General features: G+C 47.4%; 1 protein-coding gene across 6 annotated transcripts in view; it reads left to right on the top strand.

Annotated features, from left to right (window-relative positions):
• LOC118505612 (trithorax group protein osa) overlaps positions 1–21042 on the top strand; it is an 82971-nt gene that overhangs the window by 59973 nt on the left and 1956 nt on the right. For 5 of the 6 annotated variants that reach the window (XM_036041653.1, XM_036041654.1, XM_036041652.1 and 2 more), the window contains exons 13-15: positions 13410–14167; positions 14249–14411; positions 14480–19215. In XM_036041653.1, coding sequence (XP_035897546.1) covers positions 13410–14167; positions 14249–14411; positions 14480–17268 — 3710 coding nt within the window. In that variant the 3' untranslated portion in view covers positions 17269–19215. Of the gene's footprint in view, positions 1–13409; positions 14168–14248; positions 14412–14479; positions 19216–21042 lie in introns of those variants that run through there. The other variant, XM_036041657.1, reaches the window with a different exon arrangement.

Raw genomic sequence — 21042 nt, 5'->3', positions numbered from 1 at the left:
TGTGTACGTGTGGTAATGATGTGGGTGTGCACAAGTTGCGCTTTGTGTTTGGTGTTTCGCCAGTAAAGAGAGAGAGAGAAAAGGATACCGCAGATGCATATACCGCCTTGTTGCAACGATGAATGCACACCTGCGTACAATGCAGTTCGGAAATAGTGATGCATACCTGATGCATTTTTCGCCCTCTCTTTGTCGCACGCTGTGTAAACGGTTCCTGTTGCGGAATGTGTTGGTAGCAAACAAAAAAAGCAAAGGATATGTGTTGCATCTTCTGCTGGAAGAAGCCTTGAAGAGTTTCTTGTAATACACTGCAAAACATGCTGCAATTTGCTGTTGCTGTTGAGTGCAGTAGAACAAGTTCTTATGTGATATAACAACGTTTTAAGAGCATACAAAAGACGACTAAAGAAAGAAAAAAGCTTCGAGTGGTTCGAGAGTGATTGTTTGGCCATGGTTCTTCGGAGTGTTTGAAAACTAAGAATTTCTTTCGCGTAATCGAATGCGCCTGCGTGTTCTAAGTTTTCCATGTAGTGTTTCACCTAACCCCTCCGAGATATTCGTACCCCGGTTGTTTGTGTGTTTGTGTGTGTGTGTTTATGGGTTCCTAAAAGGGGAGGCGGCCATTTGAATGTGTGCACAACTGCTGCTGTAAACAAATAGTGGCACGCAGGCGGTGGTAAAATAACAGGGCTCTCTCAATGCCACCGCTTGTGTACCGTGCGATGGATCGGTTCGGCCCGTTCCAAGCGTTCGGTGTGTCAGAAAGAGAGAGAGAGAGAGCGATAGCGTGCGTGAGTGTGTGCGAGAACCGGCCGAAACGTGTGCCACGACACGCGCGTCCGAAGTGTGAACCAACGGAAAAAGAAAAAAAGGAAGAAGAAGTTGTATGTGAAACGGGGGATAATATACACCAGTTGAGTAATCAAAGGCAACAAAGGCAACGCCAAAGCGAATCATGTAAATCCGTGCAGCTAAATTATTCAGTACGGTGAAAATTCAAGTCAAGCGCAGAAAAATGGAATCACTCGCCGCTCGCCCTTCTTAACCTGTCGGTCGTTCCGCGCGGGCCCCGCGGGGGAGCCGTCCTTTTTTCGCGATGTTCTTGGGAAATGCAAAAAAAGAATCAGCAGGAAAACAGCAGCATCCCCATGGCAGCAGCAGCAGCAGTGTTGCCAACACAGAGCACTGCAACACTGTGCATCTTGGCCCCCGATACGGGCAGAGCTGCGCGGTGGGCAGCCATGTTGATTTTGCTCTCATGCAAAACTCGGGAAATTGAATTCTCGACATGGTTCTGTTTAGGAATGAATGAAATATCGTACATTTGGAAAGTAGAAGAGAAGAATGCAATAAACCAATCACTTTTTGTAAATTCGTTACAATTTTAGCTTGTTGGATTTTACTAAAAATTAGAAAAAATTGGTTTTACTTGCATCGGAAAATTGTTTGTGAACTATATAAAAAAAAACTTCAATAATTGAGGATTTATAAGTAAAATAAACTGTTGTTGAGTTGCGTTTCGAATTAAATTTTTAAAATAGGATCTTTTGAAGTCCTTTATGATTATTTGAGTGGCTATTTTTTTTATTGATTTGGGTTGATTTTATTTTGCGCTAAAATTGTTGTAAAAATTAGTAAAAAGCTCTCGTAAAATCTGCAGAAATCGCCTATCAACTGGGCATTATATCTACTTTGGGAAGATTTTGCTTTGAAATCGTGCTCGACTCTAAAACAGGAGATAAATTTCTTTCCAGCATAAAGTGAACGTTTGTGCATAATGAATGCAAGAGTAAAAATCATGAATTATTAATGAAATAGTGTAGCTAAACGGTTGCTTAGAATAAAGTGTGTAAAAATCGAGATTTCCTTCTGGTGTACGTGTTTGAGCAAACATTGTGTGCAGTGTTGGGGCCGAGTGCATCGTCAGCCCAATTTGCCGTCGGCAGTTTAACACTGGCACAGACACACACACACCCGTCGCCCTATAACCATGGTTGATGTGATGTGATTAACAGCTACCTTAGACACCGTAGAACGACGATCAATTTGTAGCAGAAACCAGCTGAAGCAGCAGCAGCAGCAGGAGAGTAACGGGGAAGAAGGCCCATAAGCCACCAGGACATCATTATCATCGATATCGTCCGGTGGGAATTATTGTTTTTCGTGTTCGTGTGGCTCCGGCACTGATCGAATCCAATCAACATGGAATGGATACCACGAGGATTGGCAAACATTCATGCACCAATCCCATTACCCGGTAAGAAAATCGGCGTAGGATTCTGCTCCGCAAGACGTTACTTTGTCGTTACAATTGGAGAAAAGTTGATCAACTATCTGCTAAACTGGGGTATTATGAAGAGTAACAGCTTTTAGAGGAAGCGGTGCTAGAAATAGAAGAAAAAACATTCTCTTTGTGTGCTTGAAATCAATATCTTAAACTTGCATGCCATCCTGCAGCAGAGAGCAGAGAGTTTGATGATGCTTACCCAACATCCTTAGTGCTGTTTTAACCGTCCTTGTGCCACCTCGTTCACTATCTTTGAACACTTTTGAACCTTCCTTTTTTGTCGCAACGTAGGTTTGTGTGTTACAAAGGAAAGGGCGAAAGATTCGGCTGTGAGCAAAGTCAATCGTTGACGAGAAAAGTCTATCGTGTTTTCCCCGGTTATTATGCAAATCGGGGGAGCTCTTGTGTTGTTCCTCCATTACTTGACAAAATGTTTGCCAAACTCGCGCCAGTGCAAACTTTTGTCCCGTTCCGGTCCTCCTAAGAGAGTAACCGACAGAAAAAAATGGAGAACTTTTTCTTTTAGTCCTTCTCGGGTTGGATTTGTTCACTTTTGTCGCATTCCATTTTATGTTTTTTCCAACGCATTTTCCACTCCCCACAAAGCGAAAGAGTGGTGGTGGCGAAGCGAACAAGAAAAAGGGTAGCGCAGCAAATATCATCCTCTGTGTGTGTGTGCATTCTGGGGTGGAGTAGCGTTTTTTTTTTGCCTTGTCGTATGAAACTTCTGCCATTCTTATCGGGTTGGCATGCATTTCCCAACTCGCCGTAAAGATGTGTTTTCCCATCGTGTGTTGGCAAAATAAGATGTCGGTCCCCCGATCTTGCTTCCCTGTTTTTTTTTTTCCTGCCAGAATGTCAACCCACAACAGCAAAAGCTGCTGCTGCTTCGAGTGGTTGCGAGAGCCGGTTTGTCTGAATTTCGAGTGTTTTCCCATTATTATGATGATTCCAGGAAGAAAGGCAAATCCCGAAAAATTCCTTCAGCATTCTTTTCGTGGGTTTAGAAGCAACAAAAAAGAGAAGATGGTGGTTGTGGAAATATTTGGCCGACCTTCCTTTTTCCCTTCCTTATTGGTTCGTTTTTTTCGTGCTCTCTTATTCGGCGCATAAAAAAGGGTGGCGGTGCAAAGTTCATAAACGAATGGAATGTAATACTTAACAGGTTGAACGGGTGAGGAATTCGGTGTGGAAATATTGTAAATGTGAGTGTGAAGGGGTTGTGCCGTAATAAATTGAAAATTCAAATCATGAAATCAATTCTAGGACGAGGTTCATTTGTTTTGTTGTACCACATTTTCTGCTAAATTTTCTTCGTTTGTTTCAATTAATCCCTTATCATCTGTCTGTTTGGCTTCTTTTTTTCCGGCGTTTTGTAGTAATCGAGTTACACGCTCTAATACTCGATTAATCGGACACAACGAATTGACCGCATTCGAACAGCTACAAAAAGAGATTATCAACATAAAGTGCGGTTACAAAATCCTCCACACCAAATGACACACAAATAACATCGCCTCACACACACACACGCCTTCCAAATCCCCCCTCCTTAACAAGCGCGTCCGGAAAAGTAGCCGGAGCGGTGGTGGTGTTTATGTGCGTATGGGTGGTGTGCGATAATGATGAATCGCCTGATGGTGGTGTGTGTGCACATGTAACTGACAAAAAAAGAAAGCTTGTAAAAAGAGACGGTATCCGGGAAAAGGAGGGAAAAAGTAAGCTGAAAAGAACAAGTGTATCGTTTTTCTCCCGTTCGTCATACACCAACACACCGTTAGCACGCTCTTGCAATGCCTCCGTAGGGGAAAGCAAATTGCACGGAGCAAATTCCTCTACCTTTTAACCGACCAATTCACTCTCATTCTTGAGTGCAAGTGTTCGCTCGCTCTTGCTCGCTCTCCCTCTCACACGTATTTGTTTTAACTAGATCAGTAACAAATGTTCATCCCTCTCGAGGTTTATGATGCTGCTCCTTGTTGTGTCTTCACTCGATTCGAGCGCAGAAACACACACACACACACACAGTATGTCTCGGCTTCAGGACTCGGCTGGAAGTGCGGTGGGGTGAAGAAAGCGGAAGCAGTACGGCGGGGTAAAAAGTCGACACTCGACCGTTCTCCGTAGTTCCGTCGGCATCCCTCCTGCTGTGTGTTTATTATCCACTTGAGTTCATATTTAATTTGACATCGACACCATCACCATTAAAGCCGAGCGGAGTCACTTCGGTTCACTAAGTGGGTGGTAAATACGTTGCCCCGCCCCACCACTTGCCCCTTGCTTCCTCACCTCACTGCGCCCCATTTCAAGCTGGTGGTAAATTTTCCCGTTGATCGTTTTTTTTTGCTCCTTCGCTACCACCGCTCGATGGAGACGCCTGGTGGCGCGTGTGGCGTGATGGATGCGCCCGGTGCTTTTCATGATTCGAGCGCACGCGAGCAAGCGAAACGGCACGAGAAATTGATTTACGCCGTGCAATGGTTTGGGTCAGAAGCGGAAAAAGGCCATCGGGTGCGTCGTGGATGGTTGGATGAAAAATGGACAGTGGGTGCGCGAACTGAACTCTGTAGACCGTTTCCTTTTTTTGTTCTTCTCTCTCTCGCTCGCTCACTCTTTTCCCTGTTCCCGGCAAGCGTAGCCATAAGCCAGCAGCAATTTTGTTGTACATACATTTAACCTCGAACCAGCAAATAATCGTTCCGAGTCGCTCGCTCGGCTGGGGGAGAGAGATCGGTACAAGGGAGAGCCGGGGGCGGCTACACGGTGATGATACGGATTTATCTAATTAGTGAGCTGATAAAATACTTCCCGCGCTAGATAAAGAGCAAGAGAGCGGTTATCGGGTGTCGTGCTCCCTTTCGACATTTACCCCTTGTCCGCATTGGATTTTTTGCACCTTTTTTTTCTTTTTGCTTGCCCAGAACAGAATGTTTTCACGCATACCAATCCGTGCGCGGTCGCGCGGCCGAATCAAATTATCCATTTATTTTACTTTCTTTCAACGGCCGTACGGTTACACGGCCGTACGATGAATAAAAGAAGCACGGCACGGATCAAGACGTGTGTGCGGTGTAGGTTGTGCTTTATTGTGCGACCATATTTTACCATGAATTGACACGGTCCGCGTCTGTCTCTGTATCTGAGCCATGTGCCGATTCCTCTGCCTTTTGGTCACGAGTTGTAATCCGGATGTGTTTCGGGGGTATTTTTCGCTTTTGATCAGCGATACTAGGCTAGAATAAATCCCTTTTTATTTGCTCCTTTTATCTCCCGCTCTCTCGCCGCTCTCTATCTCACCCGTCTCGTCATTGTTATGTCAACATTTTACTTCACTTTTATTACCGCTGGGCGGTTGGGAAATAATTTTCCCTCCCATTGCCACTTTGACGGGGGTGCGCTTTTATTTGTTTTATTATGTTTACTGCCCGCTTCCTTCTTGTTTGATGTGTCTGTGTGTGTGTTTTAGTCGTTGTTTTTTCAATCGATCTTTCCGCTGTCCAATACTTGCTCGCCGCCATCATCATCATCATCATCCGCAAGGGTGCGATGTTGTTCGATCGCGCTACCGATTTGTGTGTGCGTGTGTGTTATCGTTTGTTTTGCTTCATCAAAAACTTCCGAGAAAATCACAACCATCCATCCATCTGGGCTGTGTGGGTGTCATGCGCGCCATGGGAAGGAAAATGATCCGCCCCAATGCTGTTGCTCTTTTTGTTTGGCTGGAAGATTTCGGTTTCGTTGGGTTTTGGAGATGGTGATGGATAAAGTTTTTTTTTCGCTTTAGTATCTTGACAAACTTTCGGGGGTTTTTCCTCCCTATCGGATATTCTCAGCGAAAAAAGGGGTGTTAGCTGCGGTGAGCCGAGTCGGGGTTGACTTATTGGGTGTGGATTGTAGAACTTATTGGGCAATCTACTACAGAGAAGAGCGATTTTTCCATTTAGAAGGACTCGATTTGGTAATTAAAATATGTTCTGTTCCGTACAAATCCCACATTGTCCCACACCGGCAACAAACCCACCACAAGTAAGAAAGATCAATCGATTGCAGGGAACCAGGGAGTCTAAAATTAACGTGTCTCCGTCTACAGCTCGCAGACTTTCTCTTCCTTCGAAGTGAAATTTCAAAGGAAAGAAAATACAAACAAATCAACAAATTCATCATGACCGGCCAGTGATGGGAAACGGATCAGAACGACATACTAGACCACGCAATCCCGCACGGTGAAAAATATCTTTTACCTAGTGAAAACGATACTCGGGGTTTTGCTCTACGTGGTGGGCCATTCACATTCGGTAGCCTCACATCATCCGTCCTACGCCCCCCATCCGTCTGGTGTATCGGGAGCATGTGTGTATCGTTGAGCGCGCACGTTTAGACACACGGAAAACGGTTGTCGGTTTCCGGTTGACATAAAATAGATTCCGCCGTCCCCACGCCAACTTCTTCCCAACTTTTTCCTTCCCTAGCGTTGAGTTGAGGGATTGAAAATTTTATTACGCTTTTCATCATGCCAAGTAAACTGGGAAGGAAAGCGGAACGTTTCGCTTAAATCACCCGCAATCCAGCCACAGGTTACTACAGCTCAGCCGGCGATTGCTGGGTTTTCGCAGTGAGGTGTAAGGTCCTCGGTCCTGGCGACGCAAGAGAAAGGAGACGACAAATGGGCTTGTGTGTGGCGGTCTCTCTCGGTTCGCTTCCAAGAGTGTCATGACAAGCTGCCATTTAGCACCCGGCAACGGTCGCTCGAGCTCGAGCTCCCTGGTGCGTGCGGCACCGGTGGCATGTCCAACAAAACTGATCCTCATGGTTTCGTCAGCGTGTCGCATCGTTTGTCGGACGTTTTTCACAGCCTTCATTAACTCCGTGACAGCTTTGATCACACCACTCATCTGTCATAAAGCGAGGGGGCAGCCACGGCGGGGACAAAGTTAAAACCGTTTCACCCCCCCCCCCCCCCCCACCCGGGAGTGGTGTGCACGTTTAAATGATTGTTTGTTTATTGCCGTTCTCAATTTTCATGGTATTTTAGTCGTGCTCGTGTTAACCGCAACCCGCCCGAGGGCCCTTCGCGTTACGGGTCGATTCGAATTTTACACATGTTTGGCACAACCCGGGTAGAGATAATTTTTCATTGAACCCTCTGTGTGTGTATGTGTGTGTGTTGTGTGCGAAGGATAAACATGAAGATATTTTTATGATTTTCGTTTCCCGTGCGCTTTTTTTTTGCGCACCATTCGTGCATCATCAGTAGTTCGTTTTGTGGTGGTGACGGTGGTCTTTTACCTCACACGATGATTTGCCACTGTTTATTTATTGCTGGTTGTTTTTTGGCAGTGTTTCGGGGGTGTACTAATGTGTGTTGTAGGTTTGATGGATAATCGAGAGCGTGGTTGGATTAATTAGCGCTGTATAACAACCACTGCCTCAACGACTGAAAGCAGAAGAAGAATTTCATTTAAGTATATATTCACCAAGAGAAAGAAATGTGTGAGAATCTCCATGCTGGGGGTCACGATGATGTCAGGAAACGATGTTCTGTCACACCGCATCTTAGAACGATGAGAAATCTCGCCACTCGACCCGTCCTATCGTTGGCTGAGTTATGGATGGAAAGTGTCAAGTGCAGGAGGTGGTCCAATTTGCCATCCGATCGCTCGTTTCGAATGACGTTCCCGTCTTCAACATGGCCGCCGAGGCACATACGCGGCAGGTTAAATGGATGAGTGACGTGTGAGTGAGCCAGTAATTATTTGACAGCTCAAAGTTGACAGTTCACTACAGTGCTTTAGGGTGTTTAACCGGGCGCGTTCCGTGGCACGATTTTGCACGGCAATTTTATTCATCGGAATTTCTCCGGCTAACTCCGGCTCATCAGACATTCCACCGTTTTATTGACTTTCAGTCATCCGTTGTGCCACCACGCACACGATGCGGTATGCGATGGCATTTTGCTGCTCACTAACATTTTTTGTTCCTCTGCCACGCTGCTGCAATCGGGATTTGTGGCATTGCTGGCTGTGTTGAACAAAGATGTTTTCTCCGGCACTGTTCGATGTGGCATTCTACCACACGTGTCTAGGCAAAATGGCAAAGCAAAACGTCCGATCAACACTGGTGGTGTGTGCTTAAGCTAGCTGGGACGGACTAGCTAGTGGTGCCGTTTGAATGACGATAGTTTTTCGTGCTATTTAATGGTATTTAAAATACAGACTGGCTTATGTGATGGATGGGTATGGATTTAAGGGTTCTTTCCTTTGTCAAAGAGAGACGTGCTTTCCGCCTAAACGAGTTCTCCTCATGCAGAGGAAAACCCGAGCTGTAAATGGTTGTACTAAATCGAGCCTCTCATCAACCGTCTTCAAAGTTTCATCGTAGCGTAAAATAGGCAAATCATTACCAGAAAATCACTGCTGATGAATTTTAGAGCTGATAAAGTTCACCAATATTCTTCAGGCTGCTGCTCTGTTGCATGTCCGACATGCGCTATTCTTCTGTGCTTTCCCCTCAAAGCCAATCAAATCGTCTCGAGTCCCATAACGTGTGCAGCAACACTTTCTGTAACCGGATACAACACCCCAAAAAAAAAAACCAACCCTCGATGTCTTGCAGACATATAGGGGAGGGAGAGAAGAAAAGCATTCGAGACTCTACTCGACTACTTCACCCTGAAAACGAGTCACGATTCGGAACAGTAGCAGCAGCAGCAGCCAATAGTGGTAGTTCCAATGAAATTTTGTCTATTTCCTGCCACGCCACTACTCTTTCCCCTTTCCAACCGAGCGATCCCGATACTTGATCCTAATTTTCTTCCGAAAAAACCAGACAGTAGTTCTGCTCGTTTTTTTTTCTTCGTGTTTCTTCGGTCTTGTCGTGTCCTAAGGGAGCGCAAAAGATGCGGGCTGTTGGGTTGGGATGCGGTGCAATCGAAGGCAAACATATTGTGAAGAGGGTTGGTTGGTTGGTTTGCTGCATATTATGATGGAACTCACGGCATATGAGCCGTCGGACGACGGACCTTACTCACCTCTTCCTTCATCCCCCCCCCCCCCAGCCTAGACCTAGACACAAGGGCGAGTAAGACCGACGAACCGGCTCGCCCGGGATCGTGAGATGTGGGGATGGATGTGCGTTTTTATTTTTATTGCCATCTTTGCCGAGTTGTGTAAACACACACACCACTCACTTAAGTGCCTATATTTATCTTGTTGAATGGGATATATCGTTTTGTGCGCTCCCGAGTTGCTTTATTATTATTATTTGTGTGTTTTAAAAAGACGGGGTTTCTTTTTCTCCCTTTTTTTTCGTGCTTGCTGGTGATGATGGTAGAATTCATGATATTGCGTGAATATTTCAAATAAAAATTCCTCTTGAACCGCTTTGCCATAGCCGCAGGCAGGAGCGGTGATCGTTGGGTTTTTGTGTTTAAGGCGGCAAGGGCAAGGGGCTTCAAAATGGTTCAACGAGTCCGAAACACGGAACAACTAATTTGAAGTGTCTTTGAGAGGGTATAAATTTCTCTTAACAGCAGTAACAGTGATTTATCGCCGTATGAGTAGGAGTTTTGTGTAATAATGCTCCCAAATAGCATTATGCAAAATTTAAATGGTTTGAACAGTTTTCCATCCAATCAGCCCTTAACAAAGCGATCGACAGAGAACGCTTTTCTAGTCGGTCGAGTCACAATGATTGTGTTTTTTAATAGAAGGGCCCGAAACACAAATAAACAGACCCTCGTTTAGACCGTTAGCTCTTTAGAATGCCATAAAAAAATGAAGGGTGAGCTGTGGTGGTTAACAATTTGTGTGGTGGTAATCAATTTATTGGATCAGGGCTTTCAAGTTCACAGAGAGCACACTTTCTCCCCTGATGCACACACATATATCGCCGGTGGAAATTGATTACGATAATCGAAATCAATTGAAGGCTTAATTGTTTTGCCCTCAACTAAACGCTGTGTACCGCAGCAGATGATTCAACGCGTCAATTAGCTTGTGCCGCGTTGAACCCCGCTGGTGGGGCATGTTTTGGTGCGAAATAGTGTGTTCGTTACGGTTGGAAAATAATCGATACCGTCGTAACACCAGCATCATTCATTCGACCGACCGGCTAACATAAAAAAAGGGTCATATCGATCCCCCATCGCTCGAGTTGGGTTCGCCTTCCAAAGATCAACAGTCTGCTAATCGTGCTAACGATTTTCCATCGCATTTCCTTTCCCAAAACTGTTTTGATTGGTCGCGTAATTGAAGCGAGCCAACGACCCAAGAAAATGGTCCATCGAGCGGAATGAACACATCAAACATATAAGACACATGCGGGGTACCGCAGCAGACGGATCGATTACTGTGCTTAAGGCGACCCGGTTCCGGTGTGGTATGTTAAATCATTCCAGTTTTCCCGTCACCCATCATCTGGCGGAGGTATCATTATTGAATGCATAATAAGTTTCTTTCGACAAACTGTGCTGCCTCATTCATCATATTCAGGAGAATAGTTTTGGGCTCTCTAAAAATCCTGTATCGGAAACCGGGAAGAAAACTGGCAAGCATGACCCAAAATAAAGTCCCGAGTGAAGCGGAGCGTTTAGCACCGGAGCTCTCCCTGAGGCGAGAACAATTATCCTTAAGTGATTTTTCCACACTGTCTTATTCCACCTTTTTTTCACCCCCTGTTGTAATTTTGAGACCCTTCGTGGTGTTTCTCAGTTTTGCGTTCCGAGCTATTCACCCTTAATTCCTGCTGTGTTACGAAGGCACATTGCATACCGGGTGTAATGTGCCTTCCCAAGAACACAGCGCCAGCAGCAGGGGTCCTTAAAGGTCTAAGCGCACAGACACACACACGTAGTGCCATTAATCCTTCGGGCACCGGGAATGTGTTGGCAGGGTTGTTGCCGGCCGGAAAGAAGGTAGAAACACGACACCCCGCTTGGTGGCCGACGGTTTCCCAACGGCACCCCCGGAGGGAAAGTGTAAAAGAACACTGTTAAAATTGCGTATTAAAAGGATCATTGACAGATTGGGTATGTTTCCAAGAGTTTTTGGGCGCCCTATCTTTATAGGGCGCAATTTCCTGTGAAACCGTGCCTGCCTGTTTGTGTGTGTTGGCAAAGACACCTTCAGCCTTGAAGCTGGTTTGCTATTTTTTTTTATTCCATAAATAAATCCATTCAAAGAGAAAGAGGTGGTTTCCTTGGCACCACCGGGAATGTTCGGGACCCGCATTTTAATTTTTCGTCATGCACTGAAGGTTAGACGGGGATGGGTTTGTTTGGAAGTGGAAGTAGTCCTGAACAAAAAAAAAACGGACGCGAGTGAAGATATTCTTACCAATTGCCACGTGCAGGTCGTGGTTGCGATGTGTTTACTTAAGGGCTTGCAAGGGAGGTGAAAGAGAGTTGGGAATGATCGTTTCCGAACCCAAAGAAATGTGGCCTAATTTTTAAGCCTCTTAAACCGTTTCATTGCTTTTAAAAAAAAAATATTGTGGCGCAGTTTTGTGTGGTATTTCTAGGTCCGCTTTCTATGACAGCTGGTCTGCGCGAAGTAAGCTACCTTTGGTAATGAGGCGTGTGTAATCTTGGTTAAATATTATTACTCTCTGAACTTATTTTGAAGGGAAAGGCTCATAACATGAATAAGTCTAATGTACGAAACATGGCTCACAATAGACAATCTTCAGTTGGTCCCACCACTGAATTAAACGTATGATAACAATAGATTTTTTTTAATGCATGAAGCACGACCGTATTGCTTTATAATACTAGATTCTCTAGGATAATGTTCGCAATAGCGAGGATTTTTGTATTCTTTATTTAACCTGGAATAATTTAAATGTTTGGCAGATGACTCTAGTTCATAGTAAAGAATATCCTGTCGGTCCCATCACTACTAAAACGTATTTTGAATTTGGTGAACCGCAACAAAATGGGCCTAGAAAAGTAAATTAATGTTTAACGTCATGATGATCCTAACACCTCCCTCAAACGATCCTTGCGAAAAGCTGCCTCCCAGAAATCGTCCGTATAACGTATTCTCTCTCTCTCACTTCCTCGGTGACGTGTAAATCCAATTCAAAACTTTCCCCTCTACTCAACTCACCATCGGCCATAGCTGCAAGTCGAAACGATGTGATCAAACGCGAGCCAGGGAAGAAATGGTGGAAAGTTTAATTACGGCAGCTCCCTATCCGCCAATACCAATGTCGCAGCGGCCATACCATCAGGGTTCCAATAAATCAAATTACATCGATCACATGCACAAAAGGTGAAACACATCAGACACTACTGCGTCTGGGATGGATGGATTTTTGGATCAGGAGCCTTCGAACGCGCAACGAACGAAATGTGTGCACTTGGGCTGTTGATGACTTTGGACGATTAGTTTAGTGCGCTGCCGATGCACATGTCGTTTGCTAGCTGAACCCAGAAACGGTATAGTTCCCGGTATCGTTTGCTCAGATTGGCGTGGAAGCTAGAGAGCATCCAGGAGAGCAGAGTAACTTGTGGTCTGTTGGATTGGTTCTAATTTTACGTCCTGTCCTAACCTCAACGAACGAACGGGCGGTCGGATGGTTCCCCAACTCTTATTCAACTGACCGAAATACGGCATCCAGGGCCCAGGGTTCCAGTTAAGCATTGCATCGATAAGGATGACGACAGAAGCACACGAGTTGCCACGGTGATGCGAAGAGATCGATTCGAATTTTCATCGAATGCAGTAGGCACGGGACAAAGCATTTACTTTGCTCTGGGTGAACTGACTCTACGCATGGGCTGCAATTTCGTGGGAATGCCTCCCACCGTGTAGGTGGAGGTTTCGTGTTTGTGAGCAAGGCAGTGGAATAAAATCAATACTTGTTGAATTAGGTGCAGTTGCTTTCGGTATGCCAGAATACGGTTGTGCTCAGTGGACTGGAATTGGCAATACTCCTGGAAAAATTGATGAAGCAGAATTTTGGGAAAAATTTCAATCATATTTCCTGTCGACAATTGATCGATTATTGTGATATGTGCATTTTTGGATAATTAATATTTATTACTTTTACAAGAAACCCCCCCCCCCCCACTCCATTGACCTTATATTAATGTTTTTTTATCCTCTTCTTCTCCTCTTTACAGTACAATCGAAATCAGCACTGAAACGTCCCGTCACCAGCCCGGCACCGCCCGTACTTCCCTCCACCCAGCAACTGCTACACCATCCGTCTTCCTCGCCACATTCGAATCACCTGCTCGGTGGTCCAAACCATCTGCCACCGGGCGCATCGCCGGGGCTAGTGCCGCCGCCTCCACAGCAAACACCGCTCGGTGTGCCGTCGGTAGCGCACGGCGGTTCGTCCGCCATACACGCCTCGCCCAACGCCCAAAACCCTTCATCCGGTGGGCGGAGCAGTAGTGGGGGTGGTGGTGCTGGTGGAGCCGGAGCAGGCGGTGGTGGTGGTGGAGGTGGTGGTGCAGGATCGTTTGCCGCGGCGCTGCGCAATCTCGCCAAGCAGGCGGACGTTAAGGAGGAAGAACCGGGCCAGGGTGGCGGAGGAGGAGCCGGTGGTGCACCTGGCGGAGGTGGTTCTAGCGGTGGGCCGGGGCCAGGTGGTGGAGGAGGTGGCGGTGGAGGAGGCAGAGACAGAGATCACAGGGATCGGGATCGTGAGCGTGGCGGAGGAGACGGCAGTGGAATGCAGCTGGACGGACGCGGCAACACGATGTCCTCGATGGTGGTGGACAGGCGGGAAGACTCGAGGGGGAACATCATCAGCGACGGAAGGATACGAAGCGGAGACGGACGGGGAGATGGTCGTGGTGGTGGCGGCGGTGTCGATGCGGCCAAGAAGCAACATCAGCAGCAGCAACGTTCCTCACCACAACCGCCGGAGAAGGTAAGACTGCTTGTGTGTGTGTGTGTGTTGGAAATAGAATAAACATTTAAAACGACTTCTCTTTGCCACTTTTTTTTGCAGATGCCTCGTTTAAACCCGCCAAGCTCGAATACTATTCAGTCGGAACTGTTGGCCCGCAGTGGATTCCAGCCGTACAGACCGGACGAACGACTCGCACACCCGGCCGGTGCATTTCCCATTGATGCATATTCAGCCTTCGGATCCATTCCCGGCATGCCACCAGGTGAGTGAACTGACGCACAAAAACACACAACCACACGGTGATTAACACATGCTCGGTCTTATTTGCAGCAAATCTCTTCAATCCGGCCGCACTGGCGTACCACGATCCGGCCATCTATCTAGACCCGCGCTACCAGATGCTCCGGGCCGGCCATCATTCGGCGGCGGGCCATCCACTCTATCCGTCCCTTCCCTATCCACCCAACCTGTACGGTATGCTGCCCGGGATGGGAATGCAAAGCATTCACGAGCGCATGAAGCTCGAGGAGGAACACCGGGCGGCCCGGTTACGCGAGGAAGAACGGGCCCAGCGCGAAGCCCGCGAGGCAGCGATCGAGCGCGAGAAGGAACGGGAGCTCCGGGAGCAGCGGGAGCGTGAGCAGCGCGAAAAGGAGCAGCGCGAAAAGGAGCAACGCGAGAAGGAAGAGCGCGAACGGCAGCAGCGCGAGAAGGAGCAGCGTGAGCGTGAGCAGCGCGAGAAAGAGCGTGAGCGTGAGGCAGCTCGTGAGCGAGAGCGTGAGCGCGAACGGGAACGGGAACGCGAGCGAATGATGCACATGATGCCACACTCGTTGCCGCGGCCGTTCTTCTCGATACCGGGCCTGCCGCCCGGCCTGTCGACACCGCTCGGGCTGGGAATGCGTCCGCAGGGTGGTCCGCTCGGGTTGCCTTCGCACCATCCGCTGCATCCGTCGCTGGGCCTAAGCATGGGTCTCGGTTTGCCACAAGTGCCACAGCCACCGTCGGCCTCATCCCTTAACCTGTCGCATCCGTCGGCTGGCATGGTGCCGCAACCACCGCCCCCGGGCAGCGCGCTCGGCCACCCATCGATACCGACGAGTCTGGCGGCGGCAGCGGCCGCCTACAGCCACAGCATCGCATCCACCATGAGCTCGTACCACTCGTCGATGGCCCACATTGGCGGGCTGAATCTGTCCCACACGGCCGCCCTGGCGAACGCCCAGAACCTCAGTCTAGCCGGTCACATTCCTCCGCCCGCGCACGGCTCGATGAACCTGTCCGCCGGTGGATCACCGGTCGCGGTCGTTTCCTCCCCGAACAGTGGCCACCATCTGGCGCCGTCACCGCACCACCTAACGTCACCGCACGGTGCACCGCTCGCCCTAACGTCAAGCAAATCATCCACCCATCCGTCGCCGCATCCGGCCACCAGAGCTTCCCCATCGTCGCCGGTCGTGGCGACGAGCAGCAGCAGCAGCACGGCCGCCCCCAACAGTGCGGCGGCGCCCCATCCATACTACACTGCCGCCGCAATGGCAGCTGCCGCAGCGTCTCCACTATCGCTCAGCAGCAAACCACCGCCCCACCCGCACCCGGGCCTTTCCTCACACTCGCCGGTCAGTGGCGGTGGCGGCGGCAGTCACCATCTGCACCATCTGCATCATCATTCAGCACCGCCGCCGGGATCGCATCCGGGCGCACAAACGCAACCTCCGCTTTCGCAACATCCGCCGGGCGCGAGTGGGCGTAGCAGTGCGGTCATAACGCCTCCAACCACCCACCATCAGGCGGCGGCCCATCATCACCATCTTCATCACCATGCGGCGGCTATGGCTATGGCGGCCGCAGCAGCATCGCAGGAACGCGCTGCTGCATCCCAGCAGCAGCAGCAGCAGCAGCAACAGCAACACCGGCGGGTAGAACAGCCGCCACCTCCTACCACTGCTGTTCAGCCACCGTCGTCGGTGCAATCTTCACCGGTCACCGGACCACCGGTCGGTTCAGCAACGTCCGCCGCATCGTCCGCCACCACGGAACACAGTGTAAATAGTACAAACGCGACTAGTATTAACAGCAGCTCGATCGTTGGACCGACGGGCAACGGGCCGGACACGCCCCCGGTAGGCAAATCACGCTCACCGACCGTAGTGGCCGATGGCCACAATAGCACGAACGTTATCAAATCGACCGCTAGCAGTGAGGCCGAGCAGCAGACTGCTGGCGGTGGCGGTGGTGTGATTAAGCGTTCCGGCTCATCCTCACCGGGAACGCGAGACAGTCCCCCCGGTGGTGGTGGTGCACGAGCAGGAACGCCGGCGGGTGGTGGTGACACGCACGAAACGAACGGTGGTAGCACGAACACCGAATCACGCCCAGTTTCCCGCAGTGCCACGGACGAAACCTCGAAGGATGGCATGTCGGTGAAGGACGACCGGACTGGCGGTGGAGAGTCGAAGGAAGACACGAAGGAACCGCCACCGCTGTCGAACAACGGATCGAACGGCGATAGCGGGACGGTGGTGGACAAACATCCGTCCGGGGCTACGATAGCGCTCAACAGCAACGGTAACACAGGGGCGCCACAAAACACCGGACCGGATGGAGCAACGGCTAAGGGTGGCGGCGGAAGTCCAACCGAACAGACACTGCTACTTGACAGACGATCACCCTCGATCGTGAACAACAACACAGGCGCAGCCGGAGCCGGAACCGGAACGAATGCGGGCACCGCCGCCAATACCACACCCACAGGTACACCCGCCGGAACCACACTGGTATCGACGACAGGTAATAGCAAGGGACACAGCAACACTGCCGCTGTTGACCCGCCGGAAGAGCATCGTCACGCAAAAGAGCAACCGCCGACGTCCAAGCGCGATCGATGCCCATCATTCGGACCGCCACCGCATCCGGAACTAGCGCCGGACGCGGGAGGCTCACCGGGGGAAAAGATCGAGGGGGCTGAAAATGGGAAGAAAGCTTCGTCGCTCGTGGCCAGTGAGCGAGGCGAACCGACCCCTGCCACCGTTGTGGTGGAAGGAGGAGGAGGAGGAGGAGGAGGTGGTGCAGGGTTAAACAATGGTGGTGCACGTGGTGGTGGGGACAGCAGTAGGTGAGGGAGAGAGGAGAGGATAATAGGGACCAAACAATTAGTGGGACACACTACTGGCAAAAAAAAAGCAAACGTTAACGTCGGCCACGCAACCACGTTAGCAAACCCTGCATTTAGCAATGGATCCTTTGATGTGTGTGTGTTTGCGTGTTTGACCGCTAGATGCCGCTAGCGAATGGCTCTTCGTAGTAGGAGACTATTCGCGGTTTCTACGTACGGGTGATCTCAAAAGTGGACCCACCTCCCCGCACCGGGTTGCACCACCCACCCCCCCCCCTCCCCCTCTCGCCCGCCCAAACGGAGAGTGAGCGTGACACAAACCGCTCTTACTGAAGGCTAACGACTTAACCAACTCCGATGAGTATGATGATAGGAAAAAAATCGTAATAATTTCCTTGATTGATTAAATTGCACAAAATAATTCTAAACAAAACGCATATACCCGCTTACACAACCGACCCTTGGACCCTTATAGAGTGGGGTGCTTGTTAAGGAAACTAGTGAATAGAAATTGTACATACAAAAACCCGTTTTTGTCTCAAACCATGTGACAAAACAACGGCCCTTGTTTTCTATATCGTGGGGGGGAAAGAGGGGGGGGGGGGGGAAGGTTCTCGATGAAGCAAACAAAAAAAGAAGGAAGGTAGTTGATAAGAATTTTTTAGGTTAGGAACACACACACACCGGGTCGAAACAAAGAATGAACAGAAGCGAGTGAGGAGAGGCACAGAGAGAGAATGAGAGAGCGAGAGAGAGAGAGAGGATGAGTTCCAGTGGTAGGACTTTTTAGGGTTAGTTAGTTGTGTGCGTGTGTGTGTGTGTGTGTGTGTGTAAATCATCCCCTCTAGTGTATCGCACTTGTTGCACTTCTTGCTATCTCTCTCTCTCTCTCTCGCTCTCGTACGCATCGAGATGGATCTTGTCGATTTTAAGTACTACTTCCCTTTACAGCGTTATTAAGTACGATTTTAAGGCGAAATCAAGGATAAAAAAACTTATATTACACAAAAATTCAGTTCCCGAACACACACACGCACACAGCAAAACGTCGATCACGTTTCCGTTTTTTCCAAATCGATCGATCGATCTTTCCTCCTTCCTACTTTTCCCCGTGCCTATACACGCTCGTGACGATGTGTACGATTTATCTATTATACCAATTTACCCTACTATTATTATTATAATTATAATTACTATAATTATTTTATTCCTACGTTTACGGTGCGCATATCATTTATGCTTACAAACGATCTACAAAAACGGACAGACGGAGGACCGTTACGATCACACGATAAAGCGACGCGACGACAGAATACATAGAAAGGAAAAAAGGAAAATCTGCAAGAAAAACTTTAACGGTGAAGTTGTTGTCGCTCTGTGTACAATTATACTGTGTCCTCCTACTGCTGGTAGCGATTAGGGGTAATCATAATAAAAATTGCTTTAAACAAAACAAAATTAAGCAGAGAAGCAAATAAAACAAAGATCGAGAGGGAAAAAAGCGGTGGAGTTTTTGCTCTTGGATTTGTTTCTTTTGACTAACTTAAGCCGCGCTTACCCACGGCTAACCCCGGAACAGGAAGGCGACAAGGATGTTTTTGATGTAGGACCAGTGAGAGCACGGGAAGGGAGCCAAAAAGAAAATGTATTTGCGGCGTTGAAAATGATAGGATTAGATGAGACGAATTTTTCCAATTTGCAAAAAGATAAAGTGGAAAATTTTGGAAGATAAAAAGAATTGGGGGTAGAATGTGGGAGGGGTTTGTATGAGATTGAAACACACGAAAAAGGAAGAGAAAGTAAACGGTAAAGATAGAGATACGCAAATAGATAGGAAAAGGAAAAGAGAATACGAACGGGGCAGGAACAGACAATAGACAACAAATGAAAACAACGTACACAGACAAAAACACACACACACACAATAATCAAATGCATACCATCAATTGTATCAGTTTTGTTTTCTTTTTTTTTTGTCTAAATAGTATATAAGTTTCTTGATTTAACCGCATTCGAAAGAAGAAAACTTTTACTTTTTTTATAAGTAGCTTCAATGAAGATAAAGGAGTTAAGAGGTAGTATTTCATTTATTATATTCTTTTTTTCTTTTTTTTTTGCTTTTGAGGGTATAATTGACAAGTTGATCGAAATATTGAGTTGTGCAGGAATATACACCTGTTACCAGTTACAGTCGAATCGCTCACCGTTTGCTGCGGCTCATGAGCCTGCTTGCTTCGATTTGCGTGCCGTTTCCATCGAATGCGCGACATGACGACCGAATCACACGCCGTTACCATGGAATCACGTGCCGATGTACATGGATTTTTGATTGCCCGGTTAGGCTGTTATCATTAGAAAACATTTTGCCGGTATTTTTATACGAATAAACGGCCAATAAACCATAAATGACTAGAAAATGTGTCGTACAATACCAACATCAAACAGAAGCGATAAACGTAGCGTGACTAGCTTTTCTAGCTAGAGTTCATTGGTGATCCGTATATTAAACTAGCGGAAATGTGAATTTTTCGTTGAATTCTTGGAAATAGTTGGTATGTATCGTTCATTTTTTACTCTGGCACAATATGTAAAACACGTGTAAAATAGTTTAAAATATTGATTTCTATTGCTTTAAATAGTTACACCTGTTTACAGTTACAGTCGAATCGATCGCCGTTTGCTTCGACTCACGAGCTGCCTGCTGTGATTCACATGCCATCACCATCGAATGCGCTACACTATGGTCGAATCGCATGCCGTTACTATGGAATCACGTGCCGGTAGCTATGGTTTTGGAAATGTTAGCACATTTTAATGTTGCTGTTTCTTTCGAACAAATGATTATGTCCTAAAAAAAAGCTAAAACTCAAGGATAATTTTTAAATACTAAAGGTAAAGAAAGCAACATTTTAAACTATTTTACACGTGTTTTACATAATGTTTCATAGCAAAAATGAACGATACATACAAACTATTTCATGGAACTCGATGAAAAAATCACATAATGAAAAAGAAAAAAGGTAAACGAATAGCTTAGAATGAATTTTTCTAAATTTTTTTCGCCGTTCGAACTCGTTCATTTCCGCTAGTTTAATGTGTAGATCATCAATAAACTCTGAAAAGCTAGTCTTGTTTATCGATACTGTTCGATATTGGTATTGTACGACACATTTTCTTGTCATGGTTTATTAGCCGTTAATTCGTATAAAAATACCAGCAAAATGTTTTCTAATGGTGACAGCCTAACTGGGCTATTCATTACATCAAATGCTTCATACAGGAGCAATCAAAACTGCATGTACATCGGCACGTGATTGCATGGTAACGGCATGTGATTCGAGCAAAGTGGCGCCCATTCGATGGTGATGGCATGCAAATCGAAGCAGGCAGCGCGTGAGTCGAAGCAAACGGTGAGCGATTCGACTGTAACTGTAAACAGGTGTAATTATTACAACGATTTCTCACATTTTTGCTTAACTTTTACCTAAGTTTAAGGTAACTCATTAGCGAAAAGTGAGTGCCGTGAGTGGGGGGGGGGAGGTATCTATTCAGACTTTAGCCGAAAAGTTTTACTTTTTTTAAGAAGCTTGAAGGAAGAAAAAGGAGTTAAGAGGTAGTATTTCATTTATTATATTATTTATATTTTCTTTTATATATTTTTCTTTTTTCGTTTTTGAGGGTATAATTGACAAGTTGATCGAAATATTGAGTTGTGCAGAAATATGATTGACTCGTTTGACTGCGTCGTCCCATCTATGGGGTTGGGTTGGGTATGGGC

This window comes from Anopheles stephensi, chromosome 2, assembly GCF_013141755.1.
Source record: "Anopheles stephensi strain Indian chromosome 2, UCI_ANSTEP_V1.0, whole genome shotgun sequence".
Taxonomy (NCBI): domain Eukaryota; kingdom Metazoa; phylum Arthropoda; class Insecta; order Diptera; family Culicidae; genus Anopheles; species Anopheles stephensi.
The sequence above is the reverse complement of the archived record's forward strand: the minus strand, read 5'-3'. Positions and strand labels throughout refer to the sequence as shown.